Source organism: Gobio gobio (assembly GCF_949357685.1).
Source record: "Gobio gobio genome assembly, chromosome: 4".
NCBI lineage: Eukaryota > Metazoa > Chordata > Actinopteri > Cypriniformes > Gobionidae > Gobio > Gobio gobio.
Window position 1 is genome coordinate 43,918,073 of NC_137100.1, and position 22,570 is coordinate 43,940,642.

General features: G+C 41.8%; 2 protein-coding genes across 3 annotated transcripts in view; both read left to right on the plus strand.

Moving 5' to 3' along the window:
* The window catches only part of niban2b (niban apoptosis regulator 2b), a 40,038-nt gene extending 37,595 nt beyond the window's left edge, over window positions 1-2,443 (plus strand). Inside the window, exon 14 of the mRNA XM_079816018.1 lies at window positions 153-2,443. Coding sequence (XP_079672144.1) covers window positions 153-1,066 — 914 coding nt within the window. The 3' untranslated portion in view covers window positions 1,067-2,443. The remainder of the gene's footprint in view (window positions 1-152) is intronic.
* Window positions 2,444-2,984: 541 nt separating this feature from the next.
* npdc1b (neural proliferation, differentiation and control, 1b) overlaps window positions 2,985-22,570 on the plus strand; it is a 34,197-nt gene continuing 14,611 nt past the window's right edge. The window contains exon 1 of one of the 2 annotated variants that reach the window (XM_079816021.1): window positions 2,985-3,456. In XM_079816021.1, the coding sequence (XP_079672147.1) occupies window positions 3,366-3,456 (91 nt within the window). In that variant the 5' untranslated portion in view covers window positions 2,985-3,365. The remainder of the gene's footprint in view (window positions 3,457-22,570) is intronic. The other variant, XM_079816020.1, reaches the window with a different exon arrangement.

Sequence of the window (22,570 nt, forward strand, 5' to 3'; positions counted from 1 at the left end):
AATAAAATATGAATGGATGAATCGTTCAAAATGAGATCTATAGAATCCATTTAGAAAATAGATGGGGTGAATTACCACCTCACAAACTTTCACATAGTACCACTACTTTTTTGCAGACATTGTGGTCTTATCAACATTTCTTCTGTTTCCAGCTGTGAAGGAAGCCGCCGTTCAGAGGAGACACAACCTTTACCGAGACAGCATCGTTTTGACCAACAGCGACCCTAACCTTCACTTGCTGGGGGAGAACCCTTCTATCGACTGGGCTGAGGAGTATGGAGGAGGCCAAGAGGAGGAGCATGGAGAGCACACAGGAGATCCTGAGGCTCAGAAGAGGCGCAGAATGAAGCAGGTGGTCTCCATGATCCAGTTGGAAGGCACTACCTCTGTGCTGCCCAATGAGTCGTGCCTGGAAGTGCCTGCCGTGGACAATATTCCAGAGGAGGAGACCGAGGTACGTTCGGATGCCTCATTATCCCAAAAGTCAGAGAAGCAAGTACCCAACGGAACCAAAGAGGATATGAACAGAAATGCGGTTGAGGAGAAACCACCAACAAACAGAAGTACACTAAAAGAGGAAGACGGCACAACAGAAAAGTCACTGCAGGACACGGAGAGCAAGTCAGCCATAGACTGTGCCATACAGGAAATTGAGAATGCAGTACAGGAAGAGAAACATGAGCTCAGGACACAGGAAGCTGCGGAGTCATCATCCTCAAAAGAGGAAACTGCAGCTGTGGAGTTAGATTCTGCCCCAATTTGCCAAAAAGCTGACACAAGCAAAGATACATCTTCAAGCACAGAGGAGAAGCCTTTGGATTCCCCAATTAGGGAAGTGGAAGTCATGACGGCATCGGACCAACAGGAAAATCACATTACGGCAAGCACTCAAGACTCCCACGTGGAAAAACCCATCACTTCATCACAGCACGATGACAGCGGATTCCAGTCGCCCATTAATGAAGCAGAGGGGGAGGAGCATCAGACGGCAAAGGAAGAGTGCAACGACTCAGAAACAGGAGAGGACACTGGGATGGAAAAAGGTGCACATATGGATCACCAGTAAAATATCTCATAACTCTATAACTCACTTAATTGTGTGTTTGTGCCTGTAAACAGTGAGTAAGTCTGTCACCCTTTGACTGAGTGACAGGAGCTTTTTTGTGTCTGTAAACGCTTTTGTCTGTATAGACATTTAATGTTGTCTATTTTAAAGTTCCTGTCTTTTTGTGTGCACACTGTCACGTTTATTTGCACTTAAACGTCACTCTTAGAGCTGGGCTCGGTTATAAACACATCTTAGGTAAAAATGTCTTCATCTTTCTTTTCATAAATATGATATCCACTTTTATTAGATCTCTGTTCCTATTTTAGTAGCTTTTCATTTCTGTGTGTGGTGCAGAATAACAGACTACGGAAGCATGATGCTTTTGATGCAGTGGAAACCAGCCACATTATGCCTCATGTTGATAGTATATAGGGCCTTATTTAAATGTATGTCACATCTGATGCTTGTTGCTTATGATACACTATACAGGATCGTTTTATGCAGAGGTCTGTTTTATGCTTAATCAGTGAGATGGCTTATAAATCAAAGCATTTTTGTAAAATTTTTGTTTGTTTCTTTTTTGACAAGGAAGTCTGAGTTTTGGGCAAAGGAGTCACTTAGCTAATGAACAACTACTAGCTGGAACACCAAGTAAGCCGCTTCTAGTTTAAGTGTTGCTTGCATTGGTGCAGCTGGTACAGTAAGCATGATTTTATTAAACACTGCCTTCATTTGTTGTTATACGCAGAAGTTGCTGCATTATTTTTTGTGTTTGTTTTTCTTCCTTTACCCGTTTAAACTAGTACAACTGACCACATAAGCCATTTTCCATATGGTGCTTTTTCCTAATTTTTCAATATTTTTTTTGTAATTGCATGTCAGCATCTTCTGAATCACACATGCACTGTAGTAGTTTTAGATTATGCAGAGGATACTGTGTGAAGGTTGTGGGTGCTAGTGGAGATATGTGTCATGTTATGATGCTTTCAATTCTATACAGTTGACTTTTGAAAAGGGGAATCCAGTTAAATGAGAGCGATCCAATTCTTATTCATATTAGTACAGCACCACTGGGGAACCAGAAAGTTATGTTAAGTATTTGTATTTCAAATTGAAATGACCAGCAAATTATTGATGTGCAAAATGTATTTTCTATAGTGTCCAACTCTGATATATCTGGCCACAACAGCTTCCTATTTTTTTTCTTGCTATTTTTAAAGTACAGTTTTATCTATGAAATGACAACTACTTTAAATTGTAATAACACAATTGGATATTTTTATTTATTAGTTACAGCAATTGGTACTATTATTTTTTTTAAACCTTTTTTGTATCCTGCACAAATCCATCTGTTTTTTTTTATCTTTTGGAAAAAATAAACAATAATTAAATAATCACTGACAGTTTATATATGTTTGTTGTTGTTTGCTGAAATTGAATAGTATTGAGTGCAGCGTATAGCTACATTTATAGAAGAATAAATAAAACGTTAAATGTGGGCATGATGTATGTGTCACCACCAGGCGGCAGTGCAAGCCTTTGTCACGCTTGTTTTTTTTTTCACCACGGGGCACATAAATTTGATTCACCAGTGACACGCATTTTGAATTTGTTCCAAAAAAACAAAAACAACACTCTCACACACACACACACACAAAAATATTCACAGGTTCAGTGAGGCTTGGGCGTGACCATTATAGTACACTAATTAATGTTGTTTTGTGTTCAGTTCAGTAGCCTATTTGAATAAATACTAAACTATTCATCGTCACAGCTCGTCCATTCGTGCAAAAAAAAAAAATTATGACAGCCATAAATGTATATAGCCTACAAATTTTATATTATTTATTATTATTATTATTATCATCAGCGGCTTGACATTAACCTGAGATTGCTGTAACATTTCGCCTTAATTATTTGACACAAATTAACTGTCGCATTTGGCGTTATCCTCCCACAATGTTATTATCACCAACATGCGCCAGTTAAAACGGCAATTCTTTATTTTAGATGGGACCGACAAATATCCAGACGTGATGACGAAACTGTTCTGCGTAGCCTGAGCGCACAAGCTCGGGTATTTTCCCCGTCCAGAGTAGACAGCAGAGATCTCATCATCCCACGCAGCGCACAGGCACCAGCATCAGCATCAGCGGTGGACGCGCAGCACTGAACGATCCCACGCACCGTAAATACACCTTGCCCACTACATATTTGAGTGTCATTGCACAGAAATAGCAGGCACAGGTTTTCCACAACTGTGGGACGGGGGAATGATAAACCCCGGATCCCCCGGGCCGTTGTACTGTTCGTAAGGATGCGATCACTGAGCCGACCGTGGGCCTCGCTAACGTTACTCACCGAGGCTTTCCTCGTCACAACAGTCGCCGTCAGCGCTGCAATGGCAGGTAAGGCACGTTTAATTCGTGGCATTGATGGAAGGCCGGTGTCTTAGGATAAGAAAACTGTCTATGGGTATAACAGCTTGTTCAGCCACATAGAGAGGATGAATGTTGTATATTTTGCTTTCTCTTTACACATGTGTTGTGTAGCCTACTGCACGTGTTTGTTTAATAATTTGACTATAGGCTACAGGAATGTTTTCGCTCTCATTCAGTGACTGAAGATCCCCTTTAAATGAATTCAGGCTTATAGGCTACTGTTTGAATTTCTGTCTTTGATTTGAATGAAATAGTCTGCTGTTTGAAAAAAACAACAATTCAAACGCAATGAGATGTAATAAATGTTATGATGCAGGAAGAAATAAATAATCTGCGCTCTGACGCAAGTGGGAAAGATATACTACCCCCTGTCATCCCTGTGTGTCCATTTTTTGGAGATGGGTGCACTCATATTTACATAGTTTTGATGTCATGCCTATTATGACAGTCATTCCTCTTGAGTTTGAGTCATGTATTTTTGTGTCCCACTCTGCACTTTAAGATTTTGCGTTAATGTCCCTATACAGCGTCCCTATACAGCGTCATACTGTTCACTGTCACACGCTCACCCCAGGGGCTATTCTGTAACCCTTCGTTGTTGTAATGGAAACTGGCAATCAGCAGTTAGGACTGAGAACTCCAGACACCTCTTCTGCCACTCAGGTCTGGGCTATAAATAAGAACAAAAAGAATGTAGAACATGACTCCAGAGTCTCCCAAACCTACATAGGACCAACCTCGAGAGGGGGAGAGGGGGGGGGGGGGGGGGGGGGGGGGGGGGGGAAGAAGAGGACTTTTCTTCACTCTGCGTGGTCTGCAAGACCAATTCATAACTTCAACATATTTAATTCTTGTTTATTTTCTGCAGCAAAATTGGATTAGCATGTTGTTTTGGGCTAATACGGTGGACGTCTTTGCAGAACATTGAAGTACCATTTTATAATCATTCAGTAGTAACGCATTACTATTAGGAATACATTATATAGATATAGTAGGCTATATTGGTTTTCATCTGATAAGTTTTTTTTTCTTATTTGCATAGGTTGATATTGAAAATGCTGTATATCAGCAGACATTGGATGTTTAATTGTGCATGCTCATTTTCCCTTATATTTAGCATCAAAACGAATAATTTTATAACATTGTTATATGTAATCTCTTGCTAAGCGTACAATGAATACGTTTTTTATACTGTACATTACAATATTGTGATGCCGATATTCATTATCGGTTATCGGCCGTAACATCAGCACATCTATTATACAGTATAGTATTCGTTACTGTATCTTTTTTTTGCTGCATTAGTTAGTCAACACATCACCAGCAAACTATCTTTCAAAAAACAGATGAAAGAATAGGGCTGTGATTTTGACTAGTGTTGTCAAAAATATTGATATTTCGATAGCTACTACGAGAGAACGAGAGCGAGAACACTCTGCTGGTATTGGTGTATCGATACTGCAGAAAATAGGTATTGTAGCCATTACAGATATGTCAGTGTCGGTACACAGATACCAGCTGCGTGTTCTCACTCTCTCTTCTCTCTGACTGCCGATTAGACATATTTTGCTTCCTTTCACTCACTAATCTTATTCGCTCTGTTTGAGTAGTGCTTGTATTGCGCATCATTTTAGTCATTCCCGCAGGTTTTGCGTGATCTATACAAGTACCCCATCTCAAACAGCTCACGAGTACCAAATTGACTTCTTTTTTTTTGTGGCTTATTGCACTTAAACAGCCAAATGCATTAAAAATTATGTCAAAATGCGTCTTGGCGAGTATTCAGGTAAATAAAGTCAGTTTTGGAACGTAAATAGTTGAGGAAAAAAACGCATGTTTTGTAACAGTATATTAGGTCCGTGACTCTTAAATTGACGTCGGCCTAATAAACCTGCTGCTGTCTGTCATGTTAATCAAAGAACAAAAGACAGAGAAAAATCACTTTTGAATAACTTTAATTGAAAGTTAAGTTGTATTTAATTTTTCAATGAAGACTATTCAGTGTTTTTACATTTTGATTACTTTTATTTCTGTAGCATAGGCTTATTTCTTACCTGAATACTACTGTTAGACCCGCCTGATTTCACTTGTCTCTTTATTCTATTGTAGCCTATTCATTTGTGTATTATTTTGCTATTGTTTGCCATTTGTTTAATTGTTCTTATTTTATTACTGACTGTTTAATGTTCTTTTGTAAATGTGTAAATTGCTGTGCTATTGCAACAAAATTACCCATATCAAAAAATTATGAGATGATAATAAATGATCTGTATGGCGGTATATGGCAGTTTTCCCTTTGGTGTCAAAAATGGTGTAGAATATCAATATTTTTCATATCGAAGTTGGAAATTCCAGTATCGTGACAACTCTAATTGTGACCATGGTGGGGGAAATTTAACCAGAAGCAAAGACATTTTCTGAAGGCTTTTGGTTGCCAGGGCTTTGCTCACACTGTAGAGGAGCTGTGAAGTTGATTATTAACCATCTAATGAGAATGAAGACAACTTAAGTAACCTTCAAAAATGAGCATTGCTAATAGTTCTCCTTTCAGAGAACTTGTATAGAGGCAGTTATGCAACCACAGAGATATAATAAAGATCATTCAGATACAGAGAGAAGAGGTTGGTGTTGTTGCTATTGCAAGAGAGAGGGATAAAAAGAAAATCCAAAAGCTTGATGTATACAAGTGACTGCCAGTTCTAGATAAGGATTTTAAGTAAACCTCACTAAATGATCATTTTCATTATTATGCTTAATAATTTGCATAAGGATTCATTTGTAGGGTTAATATATTATGTTTGTGTAATATGTTCAATGCAGAATTGACATTTATTTTATTTAAGCACCCTATTTAAGGTCTATTACTTTTATTTAAAGCCTCTAAAGACATTAAATTCAGTCATGTCTATCTGAGTCTGTCTTTCTGGTGCTTTCTGCTGATGTTGCCTCCTGTGCAAGATACTCTAATTTAATGCCTGAGAGTATAGGCAGTCTTTCTCATTTCCAGTCTCTCGCTCGCTCGCTCGCTCGCTCGCACACTCACAATTTCTCTCTAACTGCTTTTTGTGTTTGAGTTCCTGTTGTTATTTTGCATGATGAATCGTTTGTGTGTACGATTTTGTGTGACTTCGTGCAGTCACATCAGACCTAAGCTGCCGTGAAAGTGGGGGAGATGTTTTAAGCAGTGTGTCGGGTTGACTGTAATCCTCATGTGCATGTGTGTGAGACTTCAGATTGCTCTGTCATTTTAATCTCACTTCAAAGCCGATGCCTAAACCTAAAATTTACTCCACACAACTGTGACAGTGAAGAGATCTGCCATCAAGTGTCTTTCTCTCATGCTCTATAATTTGTGTATATATTTTAACAATAGGAGAGATGTCAGGTATAATATGTATAATTCAGTTGTTCTGTCACGCTCCATTGTTTCAGTTCTGCTGCATTCTTTTGATGTAATAAAGGGGCACACAATAGAGAGATGTGTTATTGAAACACAAAGGTTACAGCTGCCACTCAGAAGGTGCACCATATAAATCATCCATCATGAATATTTTCAAGCTGTCTCTCGTTGCTACGCGTTTAATATTTAATAAATCCCTATTCTTTGTTATATATGGGTTAACAGCAGCTCACACACTAGCATGCTTGGCAGGAAAACATTTACAATTGGAATCTCCCAGCATTCCAAAAGATTGAGATATACATATTAGACCTATAGACCCAACAAGAAAAACTTTTGTTAGTATTAAGCTTTAAGAAAATGTTAGTCATCCACGTGTTAACATCATGCGAACATTTAATGAGTTCAAGAGGGGGATGGGAAACATTAGGGCTTTCTATCCCTTAAAGGGTTAGTTCACCCAAAAATGAACATTTTCAGCGAGGAAAATAAGTATTTGAACACCCTGCTATTTTGCAAGTTCTCCAGCTTAGAAATCATGGAGGGTTCTGAAATTGTCATCGTAGGTGCATGTCCACTGTGAGAGACATAATCTAAAAAAAAAATCCAGAAATCACAATGTATGATTTTTTAACTAACGACCTCAAACAGGTGCATCTAATTTAGGATAATAAATGGAGTGGAGGTGGACATTTTAAAGGCAGACTAACAGGTCTTTGAGGGTCAGAATTCTAGCTGATAGACAGATGTTCAAATACTTATTTGCAGCTGTATCATACAAATAAATTTTGTATGATACAGAACTACACGGGAGGAGCTGGTCAATGACCTGAAAAGAGCTGGGACCACCGTTTCCAAGGTTACTGTTGGTAATACACTAAGACGTCATGGTTTGAAATCATGCATGGCACGGAAGGTTCCCCTGCTTAAACCAGCACATGTCCAGGCCTGTCTTAAGTTTGCCAATGACCATTTGGATGATCCAGAGGAGTCATGGGAGAAAGTCATTTGGTCAGATGAGACCAAAATAGAACTTTTTGGTCATAATTCCACTAAACGTGTTCGGAGGAAGAAGAGTGATTAGAACCGTCCCAAGAACACCATCCCTACTGATGGGGGTGGTAGCATCATGCTTTGGGGGTGTTTTTCTGCACATGGGACAGGGCGACTGCACTGTATTAAGGAGAGGATGACCGGGGCCATGTATTGCGAGATTTTGGGAAACAACCTCCTTCCCTCAGTTAGAGCATTGAAGATGGGTCGAGGCTGGGTCTTCCGACAATGACCCGAAGCACACAATCAGGATAACCAAGGAGTGGCTCTGTAAGAAGCATATCAAGGTTCTGGCGTGGCCTAGCCAGTCTCCAGACCTAAACCCAATAGAGAATCTTTGGAGGGAGCTCAAACTCCATGTTTCTCAGCGACAGGCCAGAAACCTGACTGATCTAGAGAAGATCTGTGTGGAAATCCCTCCTGCAGTGCAAACCTAGTGAAAAACTACAGGATACGTTTGACCTCTGTAATTGCAAACAGAGGCTACTGTACCAAATATTAACATTGATTTTCTCAGGTGTTCAAATACTTATTTGCAGCTGTATCATAAAAATAAATAGTTAAGAAATCATGCATTGTTATTTCTGAATTTTTTTTTTTAGATTATGTCTCTCACAGTGGACATGCACCTACGATAACAATTTCAGACCCCTCCATGATTTCTAAGTGGGAGAACTTGCAAAATAGCAGGGTGTTCAAATACTTATTTTCCTCCTAACCTGTGTTAGTCTCCTACGCAGTGTCCGTTGTAAATAGTGCAGCGCTTTCAAGTTCTACGGCAGCCTATGCGGTTCACGTGAGAACCATGACGTGTGATGATGCGGGAGCTACACTGTATTTACAACATAAACTGTGTATGAGACTAACACAGGCTAGAACAAAATTGTTGAATAAAGTTTTTATTTTTGTTTGTTTTTGCTCACAAAAAATATTCTTCTCACTTCATAAAATGAAGGTTGAACTACTGGAGTCACATGGACTATTTTAACAATGTTTTTACTACCTTTCTGGTCCTTGAAAGTGTTAATTAAATAGCTGTCTATGGAGAGGTCAGAGAGCTCTCGGATTTCATCAAAAATATCTTAATTTGTGTTCTGAAGATGAACGACGGTCTTACGGGTTTGGAACAACATGAGGGGGAGTGATTAATGACAGAATTTTCATTTTTGGGTGAACTTTAAATAGGATGAAAACCAAAGAAGTGCATTATCAGCTACCCCAGTACAATCCAATTTATCTAATAATACTGAATGACTAATAGCGTCAAAGGCAGCACTAATATCCAGAAGAATAAAGATCGACAGAAGGCCAGAGTCAACTGCAAGGAGAAGATCGTTTGTCATTTTAACAAGAGCTGTTTCAATACTATGTTTAGATCTAAAGCCCGACTGAATGTGCTCAAATAGGTTATTACTTTAGCAACTCAACTTGAATTACATTTGCACTGTTCTTTCAAGAATTTTTGAAATAAAAGGAAGATTTGAAATGGGCCAATAATTAAGGTCATTAGAGTATTTTTGAGGTAGAAGCCAATTTTAATGATGAAGGAACAGCAGCAGATAATAAAGTTTTTTTTTTATTTTTATAAAAGGTTTAGAAGTAATTTTTAACAGTTAAACCTTGCTAAAACAGTTTTTAGGGCAAAGAAAATACTTAATGTGATTTTTACGCTGATGATAAAATTAATCCTTTACTCCCCATCCTGAAATGCGGTATTCGTTCATTCAGTATGCAGGGAAAATGCCATTATTTCAAACACAGATTTGTTTAGGTTTTATTGTTATAAAATCATTCACCATGTGTATGTTGGTTCTATTGCATTTTGAAATGGTCAGGATTAAAAACATCTTTCTATCTGTGCTCAAGTCATATGTTCTCAGTGCATGACACCACCTGACACCATTATGATCTGATAGAGTGCAGAGCATGTGTGAAATCTTTCTGGCTCCTTTTTGAAGGATCAATACGGTGTCTGTAGAGAAGCTGATGTGCTGCTGCACATATGTCGCATAAGGTCATGCTCACCTGACAACTGTCTCCTGGTGTGAGGAGCCATGGTGGCCTAGCATTCTCTCTGCAGTCCATATTTCCTCCTTTAGATATTGAGTTAATATCCTGAAGTAACATTCTATGTTAAGCTTAGTCGAGGGCAGAGAGGTAGTTGTTTTTGATTGTTCATAAATTCATATTTTTCTTTCATCTCATATTGGTGCGCTCTTATTGAGTCAGTAATACATGCAATGATGCAAATGTCATGTTTTACTGAACATTATTAATTGGATAATTACATTTCCCCTCGAAGTGACACAATGGATTTCATCTCATTACTAATTTACAGACGATACTGGCCAGCCATCCATCCTCTGCCCTGAATGAGACAAATGTATTCATGCATGAGCGCCAATCTGAGGTCAGGAAGCAGACGGTGATGTAAGAATGTGAGGTAGCTAAAAAAGGAAGATTTCATTTAAATTTTTTATGTTATTCACAATTCATTACGACAGCATCTGATGAAAGAATACTGTTTCTAGACTCCACTCTCACTAAGGACTGTTTTTGCCATTAACACCACCAAATAGAAAAGCAAACCCTTTGTACGAACAATCTAAGTGGGCAGGCTCAACCAACATTTTCATGAAGTGTTTGTAAAATTTATTTTAATCAGTAATTATTTTTGAAATTCTGTTTGGTGCTGCTATTGTTGCACATAAATTACACACTTAAAGGGATAGTTCACCCAAAAATGAAAATTACCCCATGATTTACATATCCTCAAGCCATCCTAGGTGTATGTGACATTCTTCTTTCAGACGAATGCAATCGTAATTTATACTAAAATATGTCCTGGCTCTTCCAAGCATTATAATGGCAAGAGGCGTTACACTTTCTTCGTAAGTTGAATATGGAAGGCGGTCCACCGGAAGCTAGATATTTTACTTTATAAAGTTTTAAATATGGATATTTTTCTTACACAAACCCATCAATTCGCTTCAAAAGGCCTTTATTAACCCCCCATAGCCATGTGGAGCACTTTTATAATGGATGGATGCACTTTAATGAGCTTCAAATTTGGGCTGCCATTCACTGCCATTATAATGCTTGGATTAGCCAGGACATGTTTTAATATATCTCTGATTGTGTTCGTCTGAAAGAAGAATGTCATATACACCTAGGATGGCTTGAAGGTGAGTACATTTTTGGGATAATTCTTTTTATTTTTGGGTGAACTATCGCTTTAATGTGTGATGCTGGGACGGTCATTCAGTCAACATTCAAGTTCAATTTTTATACAAAAGTTATGAGATCATGTCATACTGTTTAAAAGTGTGGGGTCAGTATGTTTTTTTCAAGAAATATAAATACTTTAATTCAGCAAGGATGCATTCAATTGATCAAAAGTGTCAGTAAAGACAATGTTACAAAAGTAAATTCAAGTAAATGCTGTTCTTTTGAACCTTCTATTCAAAGAATCCAAAAAAAAAAAAAAAAGAGTGGTTTCCACAAAAATTTTAAGCGGCACAGTTGTTTTCAAAATTGATAATAAGAAATGTTACTTGAGCAGCAAAATAGCATATTAAATGATTTCTTGAAGAATCACATGACACCGAAGACTGGAGGAATGGCTGCTGAATAAAATGTTTTAAATATATTAAAATAGAAAACAGTTATTTTAATGGTATGTTAAGTTATTTTGAATTGTAATATATATATCAATATTGTTGTTTTTACTTTATTTTTGATGTCTTGTGAGCATAAGAGACTTCAAAATCATCTTGCCATCTACAAACTTAGTAATGTATAACATCCCATACTTTTTCTCTGTTTATATTTTGGATCATTTTCTTCAATTTTCTGCAAAGTACTTTATCTGTTCCTTCTGTATGTGAATTAAATTCTTTAACAGTTTATAGGGGAAAAGATTAACATTAGCATAAACATCAAGTGGAAACAGGGAAAATACATAAATGATGAGAACTGACAGGATTGTAATGTATTTTGCCTAGTGCTCTTATGAGTCAGCTTTAAATGGGACTTTTTATCGACTCGCTGTCATATTATTTTTAACATTTCAAAAATAAGTTGTTTTGTTGGCATTTCACGATGAAAGAATTCAAGGCACTCAATACCTCAAAAAAACGATAAAGCCCTGCAGCTCTATTTTCTACTCTGTACCCTCGTCAGTCGGCTGTCATGTCACATATAACACAAAGTTCCCAAGAGTGACAGCATGCAGTCCACACTACTTCAGTTTGCCATTTTTTTTCAATCACATTAAGAAGCAAGTGTACAGGGAGTTTTGAAAGACTATTAAGACTTAATGTGATTGAAAAAAATGGCAAACTGAAGTAGTTTGAAGTAGGCAAACTGAACTGGCATGAATAACAACATCATTCCTTTTTCTGTTGTGTTCACTGTTCACAGAACGTTGTTGCTAGGCGAATGATAATTCACAAGAATGTCAGCTGAAGTTCACTGGAAAAATAGTGGAAATATAAAAGATGTAGATGTGTTGCACCTGTATGAAGCATTCATGGATTTGTCGGAACACCCTAAATAGACAAACATACATAAGGCTTCTTTAAAACACCAAAGGCCAGATCTTAAACAGTAATACCCTAAAAAATGCTGTGTTGTTTCAGCCCATAGTTGGGTGGGTCAAATATGAATTTTGGATTTAAACATTTGGTTTGGTTTGTCCATATTTGACCCAACAAGCATTTTTTAGAGTGTAAGAAAACACAAGCAAGTAATAGACATATATTTAAATCTGCAGCATGCATCAGATGACTCTATTTATTGTTCACTGGTGGATAGAAACTACATTCAGCTTGTCCATTTATTCTGAAGACCTAGAAAGAATGCGTTCTGTATGAGCGACACGCTGAGGCTCACAAAACACTCAGGTATCATTCATTTTATTTGATTTGAATTAAACATATTGTTAAATTTATTATGTGGTCTGGTTATATATTATATGGGGTTCTATTTTATTCTTGACAGACCTTTACCTTCATTCCCAAACCAGATGTACCTCTTTGGCTGTATTTACATTACATGGTTCATGTGTCCCAGTTTTTTTCTCCCATGATGTGGCACAGATCGGATATGACCCAGACCTGTGTGCAGAAAAAAAAGTGGAACTAAATCTGAGATGAATTGGATACGCGCATTTGCGTCTGTCACATAAGCGGACAGATCGATATTCCCTGTCAATGCGAGATGTGCCTCACTGAAAAAGCGGCAGTGGCGAATGACGTCAACTCAGGTGGACACCAACCATGATATGACTCTTTTCAATGGTGCAATGGAGGACAAAGGCTCAACCCAGTAGAGTCATTCTGAAGTGTTAAGTCTTTTGAGCCTTTGGGGCGAAGATACAGTGAAAATATACAAGTGGTGTTAAAATCAATATGCCACAAACAGCTCTGCCTTATATTGTCCTTCTGACAGAGATATTTTGAGGTCTGTTTCAGTCTGTACTGGATGAGTTTCATCTTTACTCTGCACAGCAAGACCAGCATGATTGGGTCACCTTGAGGCATGTCTGAACCGTGGCCAGACGCCGACACTTTCCACCCTCAGTGAAGCCACTTTGGCCTTTGTTGGCAGGAGCAGAATGGAGTGAGAGATGATAGTGGTGCTCTATTTGTGTGTGTGTATTAGATTTGCTTGCAACACATTACTGAGGATATATTTCCCTTCACTTCTAATCACAAAGTCTTACAAAACTGCAATAGAACTTATCTGGATTTAGTGTGTGCAACATTTTAAATATCAACTAGTCAGTTGGTTTGCTGAATGACTAATCAGCCAATCTGTTTTATGAAAGTCCTGGTTTAAAGGATGTGTTTTTGTGTTCAAAAACAGCTGGATGTAGATCAACGAAATGGTAAAAGTTACACTATATTTATCTTGAGGTGCAACTTGCACCGCGCAAGACAAAACCCTGTGAGTTTGGACCTATAGTATCCTTCAGTCACATGGTTTGATTATGATGTTTGTTTGATAGTCATCTCCATCTCATGTGAGGACATGAGGATTTCTTATGCTGAATTGATAGCTAAAGATTTTTAGACAAATGGATTGTTGTGTTCAAGAGTGATAAAGAGCAGTAATGTGTTCAGCGTACATAAATGTATGCGTGATTGAGAGACTATCAAATAAAGAAAACTGATGCTCCTCTGTTAAATGAGATTAAGATCTGAAAAACAACAGAGAGAAGCTCGGCTTTAAACCCTCATGTCCATCTCTGCATCACCTCCAGTACTGTGACAATGAGGGATTCTGGTAAAAACCATCACTGCTGATGCATCATAGGTTTAATGAGTCACTTCTTCACATGTATGCACTTAATGGTCAGTTCCAGTAAAAAGGAAATTGCAAGGCAATGATTGTTGTTTTGAGCATTTGTAATCAATGGCGTTTAATAATGTGAGATTTTGTAGATGAGTCTGAAAACGATGTGGTCAGTAATGCTTTTATTATAAATAATGACTACTAATGAGACAGTCAATTAATACATGTAGTTCTTTTATATTGCACGGCATCTACTTTTTTGAACTTCATAATTTTTTTAAATAATACAATTTTTATAACATCTTCTCAATTGTTGTGGTTTATTTCCTTCACTCTCTCCCCTGACTCGCTCTGGTTCAGAAGAGTTCATCCCCGCCCCCTTTTCAGCTACTGCACTGGCAGTGACTCACACCTGATGATGTCACACTTACTCTGTTGCCATAGCAGTTGTTATGGAAACAGCAGCCAAGGTTTCAGTGGCTAAGGCTTTCAGAAGTAGAACTCAATAAAGCAATAAGCTACTTAAGACTGTGCATTACAATGATTTTACCTTTTATATAAAGAGGTATTTTAATAGGCACAACATGCAATGAGGTGCCTAAAACTGCCTTTGGCATGTTAAAATATTTGTAACGCATGACTGTGAATGGCTTATTGCTTTCATAAAATGCTAAGAAGAACAGAAATATGACACTTTATACAAGACACTTGTACAATACAATATTATGTAGACTAATTTATCTGTTAATTATAAACAATTCTTCTGATTGTTTATGATATAATATGAAATAGTTTAGTAGTTCCGAAATGCAAATAATAAATCATGCATAGTTTAGAATAGCAGAACATCTGACTTTTAAAAGGGAAGAGAAAAAACATCCTATATCTTTGGATGTCAAAGAGTGTTCATATTCATCTGGCAAAATGTGTTCCATTTGTTAGCCTGGTAAACGCTGTAAAAAAAAAAAAGTTTTTCTAATCGGTTCCTAAAAATATATTTTTCAAATATGTATCTTCACACATTGATAAAACGGAACATAATGGCCTAATCTCAGTCTGATTTTTATATAATTCATCTGTGCTTGATGTATTGCGTTTGTCTCTCTTTGTCGGTCGTGTAAATGATAGGATGCATGCAATCTGTTCTAAGTCTGAAAGCGTTTTTACTAGAAAATTACATTTGAATTATGTTATGTCGGGTGGCCATACGTCCGGATTTTAAGCCCCCTGTCCGGCGCAGCCTCAAGCCGGACACTCATTTGTCCTCCTTTGTGGAGTTGCGCTGAATTGGCCTAAAAAAACCCGCTCTAGAATCTTTATTGGGACGCAGAAGCATAGCGTCTAATAGCGTAAGATCTCTGGTCAAACAAATGATTGGCTGAAAGCGGTGTCAAATAAATATCTAATATATCATTGGTTAAAAATGTAAACAAGCCTCCACGACGTGCTGGCTACGTCATATCATAACGTTCACATGCCTAAACGTCAGATGTCATTTAATCCGGTGTCATTAGAAATCCTGTCCCCCTGTGAAATAGTGTCCGCTTAGGACCCAACGTGGTAGCTGTTTTCGCGATGTTTCGTTTAATAGTTCTGGACAAGCAATTGTTTAAAAATAAACAATGATTTAATTGTACACACAAACAACATTTATTTGAAATAAGTAATTGATTGCTATAATGGGAGCAATAACATGCCTAACATATTGTAAATTATTTCAATTGATAAACTAAGTAATAATACCAATACAAAATCATAACATAGTAGGCCTAATGTAGATAATAAAGAATAATAAAAAAAATAATAATATAGCCTACAGAACAGGTGCACAAAATAAATACAACAGGATATTGATTTTATATTATAAACATTAAAGCGGGGCTAGGGCTTTTAAGATGTAGGGTAAGTGCAACCGTGGTGTATAAACTAAGCTAATCGGGTAGCTGTATGCTATGCTAGAACATACGCTAACTAAAAAAACCATTAAGAACGAGATATGCTTGATTTCACAACTTATAGCTTCGGTTAAATAATAGTATATGAAACATATGATTTGCAAGACGTTAAAGACTATTTTAACACAATTTAAACGACAAAAATCGAAACGTGATTTTGTAAGAATTATAATCAGGCTCTGAACAGATTACCCATTAAAAGTTCTTTCAGCCAAAAGAATCGCTCTGGGGTCCGAAGCGGACACTATTTCACAGGGGGACAGGATTTCTCATGAAACCGGAATGGACAAAAGGGCACGAATTTATATCAAAAAGCACACTGTGTCGCTGTGTTGACATTAGTAGTCAAGGGAAAGCCGCCATTGACCGACATGCCAGCACGGAAAAACATAAAAGTTACAGACGAGCCCCAGGTAGGCGTACGTCTTCCCTTAGGTCATTTTTTCGAGAAGCAACATCACCTCAGGTTGACAAAATCTCCACTGCAGAGCTTTGTAAAGTAATCATAATCATGCAGTCAAGCATCTCCAGTCATACAGAAATAACCAAATAATCTGGCACAGTGCCAGAAAACATAACATTTCTGGACTTCTGGAAATAACAGAAATTATGTTTTATTAACAAGGTTCGGGAGAAGCACGTTCAGATAATTGACACAGGTGGAGAGCACTCAGGCAATCAACAATAGAGGTGTATATAGATAAGCAGCAGTCCTACCTTCGTTTGTTGACAGTTATCAGCAACCCTCCACCACCCCTTCTCCACACTTTTTTACTCTAAACCACTTACATATATGGGGGGTACTCTGGGTTCGGGCCTAATTCCGAGCTCGAAGCCCTCCCCCCGGACAGCACGCCAAATACGCATTAAATTACTCTCTATAAATTATATGTAAGTGCGAACTCGTGAAATGCATAAATAAACAAATAATGAATGTGAAAAATGAATACACATTTCAGTTCTTAACAAAGAGCTGCTGCAGAGGGTAGAGGGAAGAACTGAAATGTTATGTTTTCAGGCACTGTGCACTCTGCAAGACTCATCTCAGTGGTCAGTTTTTGAAAAAGACAGCACAATGTCTTGAATAAATACAAATACTGTGAACAAACACTTTTTTGCCTCTTCTGTTACAAATAATTAGGTCTACATCAAATTGTCTGGCAATGAATAGAGTAGGCTATTGCAGAATCACTGTATCACGATACCATCGATATGATGGACAAAATTATATTGTACTTGCGAGTACACCAAAGTCCTATGCAATTATTCTTGCCTCACTAAATGCCGCAAAGTGTCCTCCTTTTTGGTGTTATGGAAAGGACACCCTAATTAGGAAACCCAAATGTCAACTAAACTTACAACCACATTTAAAGTTGAACGCATTATGCTTCACATAGACTTCAGGGAGTTTGATGCGTGATCTTGTTCCGCACACACTTTTCAACGTGCATCTCATCACGCACATCTGTAGATATTGTCATCCACAGGTGTTTACATTCAACATGATTAAATATCAAAATGCTGTTTTGCATTGCTCGGGGTGGGTCGCGCTGGTTCTCAGCGTCCCGCCCCGACACCTTTCTTCCCGGAGGTGCATGAGGAGCTCACAAGGTCGTGGACGGCACCTTTTTCTGCCAGAAACCGGCCGAGTGACTCCTCCCCCCTCACTACCCTCGACGGCGGGCCACTACCCTCTACGAGGCGCCTCTATGCGTTGAAGTGGAACCTGTTCGTCGATTGGTGCTCTTCTCGCCGAGAAGACCCCCGAAGATGTTCGATCGCATCTGTGCTTACCTTTCTACAGGATGGGTTGGAGCGAAGGCTGTCTCCCTCCACCCTCAAGGTCTATGTCGCCGCTATCGCCGCTAATCATGAGCTCGTAGATGGAAAATCTCTAGGTAAGCACGATCTGATCGTCAGGCGAACGCCCCCGTGCTCAGGGCGGAGATCGCTGTCCTACTGGCGAAGGACGCGATAGAGCCGGTCCCTCAAGCCGATATGAGGTCCGGGTTCTACAGCCCGTACTTCATTGTACCCAAGAAAGGCGGCGGGTTACGACCGATCTTGGACCTGCGATTCCTGAACCGGTCCCTTCACAGGCTGCCGTTCACGATGTTAACGCAGAAGCGCATCTTCAGGTGCATCCGTCCCCTGCGATTCCTGAACCGGTCCCTTCACAGGCTGCCGTTCACGATGTTAACGCAGAAGCGCATCTTCAGGTGCATCCGTCCCCGAGATTGGTTTGCAGCGATCGACCTGAAGGACGCGTACTTTCATGTCTCGATTCTCCCTCGACACCGACCCTTTCTGCGCTTCGCGTTCGAACTGTTCGAACTGTTGGAACTGTAGACCTGTTTGCCTCCCCAGAGACGACCCACTGTCAGTGGTTTTATTCCTTGACCGAGGGGACCCTCGGGTCGGATGCCCTGGCCCACAGCTGGCCCCGGGAAGAACGCAAGTATGCGTTTCCCCCAGTGAGCCTTCTTGCGCAGACACTGTGCAAAGTCAGGGAGGACGAGGAGCAGGTCCTGTTGGTCGCTCCGTATTGGCCCAACCGGACTTGGTTCCCGGAACTAGGGCTCCTTGCGACAGCACCTCCCTGGCCCATTCCTCTGAGGCAGGACCTCCTGACTCAGAGACGGGGCACCCTATGGCACCCGCGTCCAGACCTCTGGAAACTCCATGTCTGGTCCCTGGACGGGACGCGGAGGTTCTAGGTGACCTACCGCAAGCGGTAGTTGACACCATCACTTCCGCTAGAGCCCCCTCTACGAGGCGCCTCTATGCGTTGAAGTGGAACCTGTTCGTCGATTGGTGCTCTTCTCGCCGAGAAGACCCCCGAAGATGTTCGATCGCATCTGTGCTTACCTTTCTACAGGATGGGTTGGAGCGAAGGCTGTCTCCCTCCACCCTCAAGGTCTATGTCGCCGCTATCGCCGCTAATCATGAGCTCGTAGATGGAAAATCTCTAGGTAAGCACGATCTGATCGTCAGGCGAACGCCCCCGTGCTCAGGGCGGAGATCGCTGTCCTACTGGCGAAGGACGCGATAGAGCCGGTCCCTCAAGCCGATATGAGGTCCGGGTTCTACAGCCCGTACTTCATTGTACCCAAGAAAGGCGGCGGGTTACGACCGATCTTGGACCTGCGATTCCTGAACCGGTCCCTTCACAGGCTGCCGTTCACGATGTTAATGCAGAAGCGCATCTTCAGGTGCATCCGTCCCCGAGATTGGTTTGCAGCGATCGACCTGAAGGACGCGTACTTTCATGTCTCGATTCTCCCTCGACACCGGCCCTTTCTGCGCTTCGCGTTCGAGGGACGGGCATATCAGTACCGCGTCTTACCCTTCGGCCTGTCCCTGTCGCCCGGCGTCTTTACGAAGGTTGCGGAGGCGGCCATTGCTCCCATGAGAGAGCATGGTGTTCGCATCCTCAACTACCTCGACGACTGGCTGATCCTTGCCCAGTCGCGGGAGCAGTTGTGCGAACACAGGGACAAGGTGCTCAGTCACCTCAGCCAGTTGGGACTTCGGGTCAACTGGGAGAAGAGCAAACTCTGTCCCACACAGAGGATCTCTTTTCTCGGTATGGAGATAGACTCGGTCGCCATGACAGCGCGCCTCACAGAGGAGCGCGTCCAGTCAGTGTTGAACTGCTTGAATTCGTTCAAAGGCAGGACAGCGGTACCACTCCATCTCCTCTTATGGAGTCAGAAGCATCTGAGGTCGCTTCGTGCTGTTCACATTCCGGGCCTGCTCAATCGTGCGGCCGACGAGCTGTCACGTCAGCAGGTACTTCCGGGAGAATGGCGACTCCATCCCCAGGCGGTCCAGCTAATCTGGAGTCGTTTCGGGGCCGCACAGGTAGACCTGTTTGCCTCCCCAGAGACGACCCACTGTCAGTGGTTTTATTCCTTGACCGAGGGGACCCTCGGGTCGGATGCCCTGGCCCACAGCTGGCCCCGGGAAGAACGCAAGTATGCGTTTCCCCCAGTGAGCCTTCTTGCGCAGACACTGTGCAAAGTCAGGGAGGACGAGGAGCAGGTCCTGTTGGTCGCTCCGTATTGGCCCAACCGGACTTGGTTCCCGGAACTAGGGCTCCTTGCGACAGCACCTCCCTGGCCCATTCCTCTGAGGCAGGACCTCCTGACTCAGAGACGGGGCACCCTATGGCACCCGCGTCCAGACCTCTGGAAACTCCATGTCTGGTCCCTGGACGGGACGCGGAGGTTCTAGGTGACCTACCGCAAGCGGTAGTTGACACCATCACTTCCGCTAGAGCCCCCTCTACGAGGCGCCTCTATGCGTTGAAGTGGAACCTGTTCGTCGATTGGTGCTCTTCTCGCCGAGAAGACCCCCGAAGATGTTCGATCGCATCTGTGCTTACCTTTCTACAGGATGGGTTGGAGCGAAGGCTGTCTCCCTCCACCCTCAAGGTCTATGTCGCCGCTATCGCCGCTAATCATGAGCTCGTAGATGGAAAATCTCTAGGTAAGCACGATCTGATCGTCAGGTTCCTTAGGGGAGCGAGGAGAATAAATCCACCTCGTCCTCCCTCCATACCCTCTTGGGACTTAACTCTGGTGCTAACTGCACTACAGAGAGAAACTTTTGAGCCTCTGCAGTCAGCTGAGTTGAAAGTTCTGTCGTTAAAGACAATACTCCTGACTGCGTTGGCCTCCATCAAGAGGGTAGGGGACCTGCAGGCATTTTCGGTCGACGAATCGTGCCTGGAATTCGGGCCCGGTAACTCTCATGTGATCATGAGACCCCGGCCTGGATATGTGCCCAAGGTTCCCACTACTCCCTTCCGGGACCAAGTGGTGAGCCTGCAAGCGCTGCCTTCGGAGGAGGCAGACCCAGCCCTAGCTTTTCTCTGTCCCGTCCGTGCTCTCCGGACTTACGTGGACAGAACGCAAAGCTTCAGGACCTCAGAGCAGCTCTTCGTCTATTACGGAGGACAGCAGAAGGGAAAGGCTGTCTCCAAGCAGAGGATGGCCCACTGGATAGTGGATGCCATCGTCTTGGCTTATCAATCCCAAGACGTGCCCTGCCCGCTCGGGTTAAGAGCCCACTCCACTAGGGGTGTTGCCTCTTCCTGGGCGCTGGCTCGTGGCGCCTCGCTGACAGATATTTGTAGAGCTGCGGGCTGGGCGACACCTAACACGTTCGCTAGATTCTATAGCCTCCGTGTAGAGCCGGTTTCTTCCTATGTGCTCACTTCCCATAGTCAGTAACACCGAAGTCCCCGTTCTAGTGTCGGCTTGCTGCGCCATTCCCTCCCCTATGGTAGACGGATGCGTGCGCTTATTCTGCTCGAGTCGAGTTCCCCGGATCGGCGAACCCTGTTGAGTCCTCCGCATGTAGTTACCCCCACGGCGGTCCCATATGTGTATTCTTCCACGGTACGGCTCCCTACGGAGAGCCCGTGTCTTTCCCTCGGCAGAGGCTCCTCTGCCGTCGCAGGTACGTGTTGTCCCCCTCCTCTAATTGGCCGGGGTCACCCCTGGGACTTCCGTATGTTGTGCTGCCCACGGCCAGCCCATACGTGTATTCTCCACATGTTAACTCCCTCTGGGCATGATGTGACTTCCGCAGCTGCCTTCACAGGCACGCTTTCCCAGCGTTATCCAATACAGTCAGCTGAATGGGTCTTACGGAACAGCAGCTTGGACTCTCCCTGCGTGAACTTTCCCGCCCGCATCAGATCGGGGTCTGAGGGGCTCATCGCTGGGCGCTGGAAGTGGTAGTAACTATGGCGTTTTCCATAGGGGATCCCAATTCGTCGGTACGTCCGACGTACGTCGAACGTGACCGACTGAATGGGAACGTCTCGGTTACGTATGGTAACCCTCGTTCCCTGAAGGAGGGAACGGAGACGTACGTCCCGTCGCCACAGTTGCTGTACCATCACTGCAGGTTGAGCCATTACGTGTGGCTCCTCAGTGAAAAACAGCGTGCATTCGCTCTCGCTTCCTGTTTATACCCGCGGCGCGGGGCGGGGCGCGAGATGCAAATCTCGCACGCCAATTGTCCATTGGCCGGTTCTAGATAGCTCGAAGCTGATAGGGGCTCCCAGAAGTGATCCCAACTTGTCGGTACGTCCGACGTACGTCTCCGTTCCCTCCTTCAGGGAACGAGGGTTACCATACGTAACCGAGACGTTTTTCACTGTGCTGATTTTTCATTGTTTTTCTTTATAAACATGTGCTAGATGAACACCTTTTACCGTTTTACACTTTTTTTCCCCAGTGTCTCGCACAAAATAGCATTCTAAAAATGTGCTGCTCAAATGAAAGACAAATGCGTCTCTATAACTTGATTTTTATTTCACTTCCCTCCATCTAGCTTGTTAAACAAAACATGTTCTGTGTGA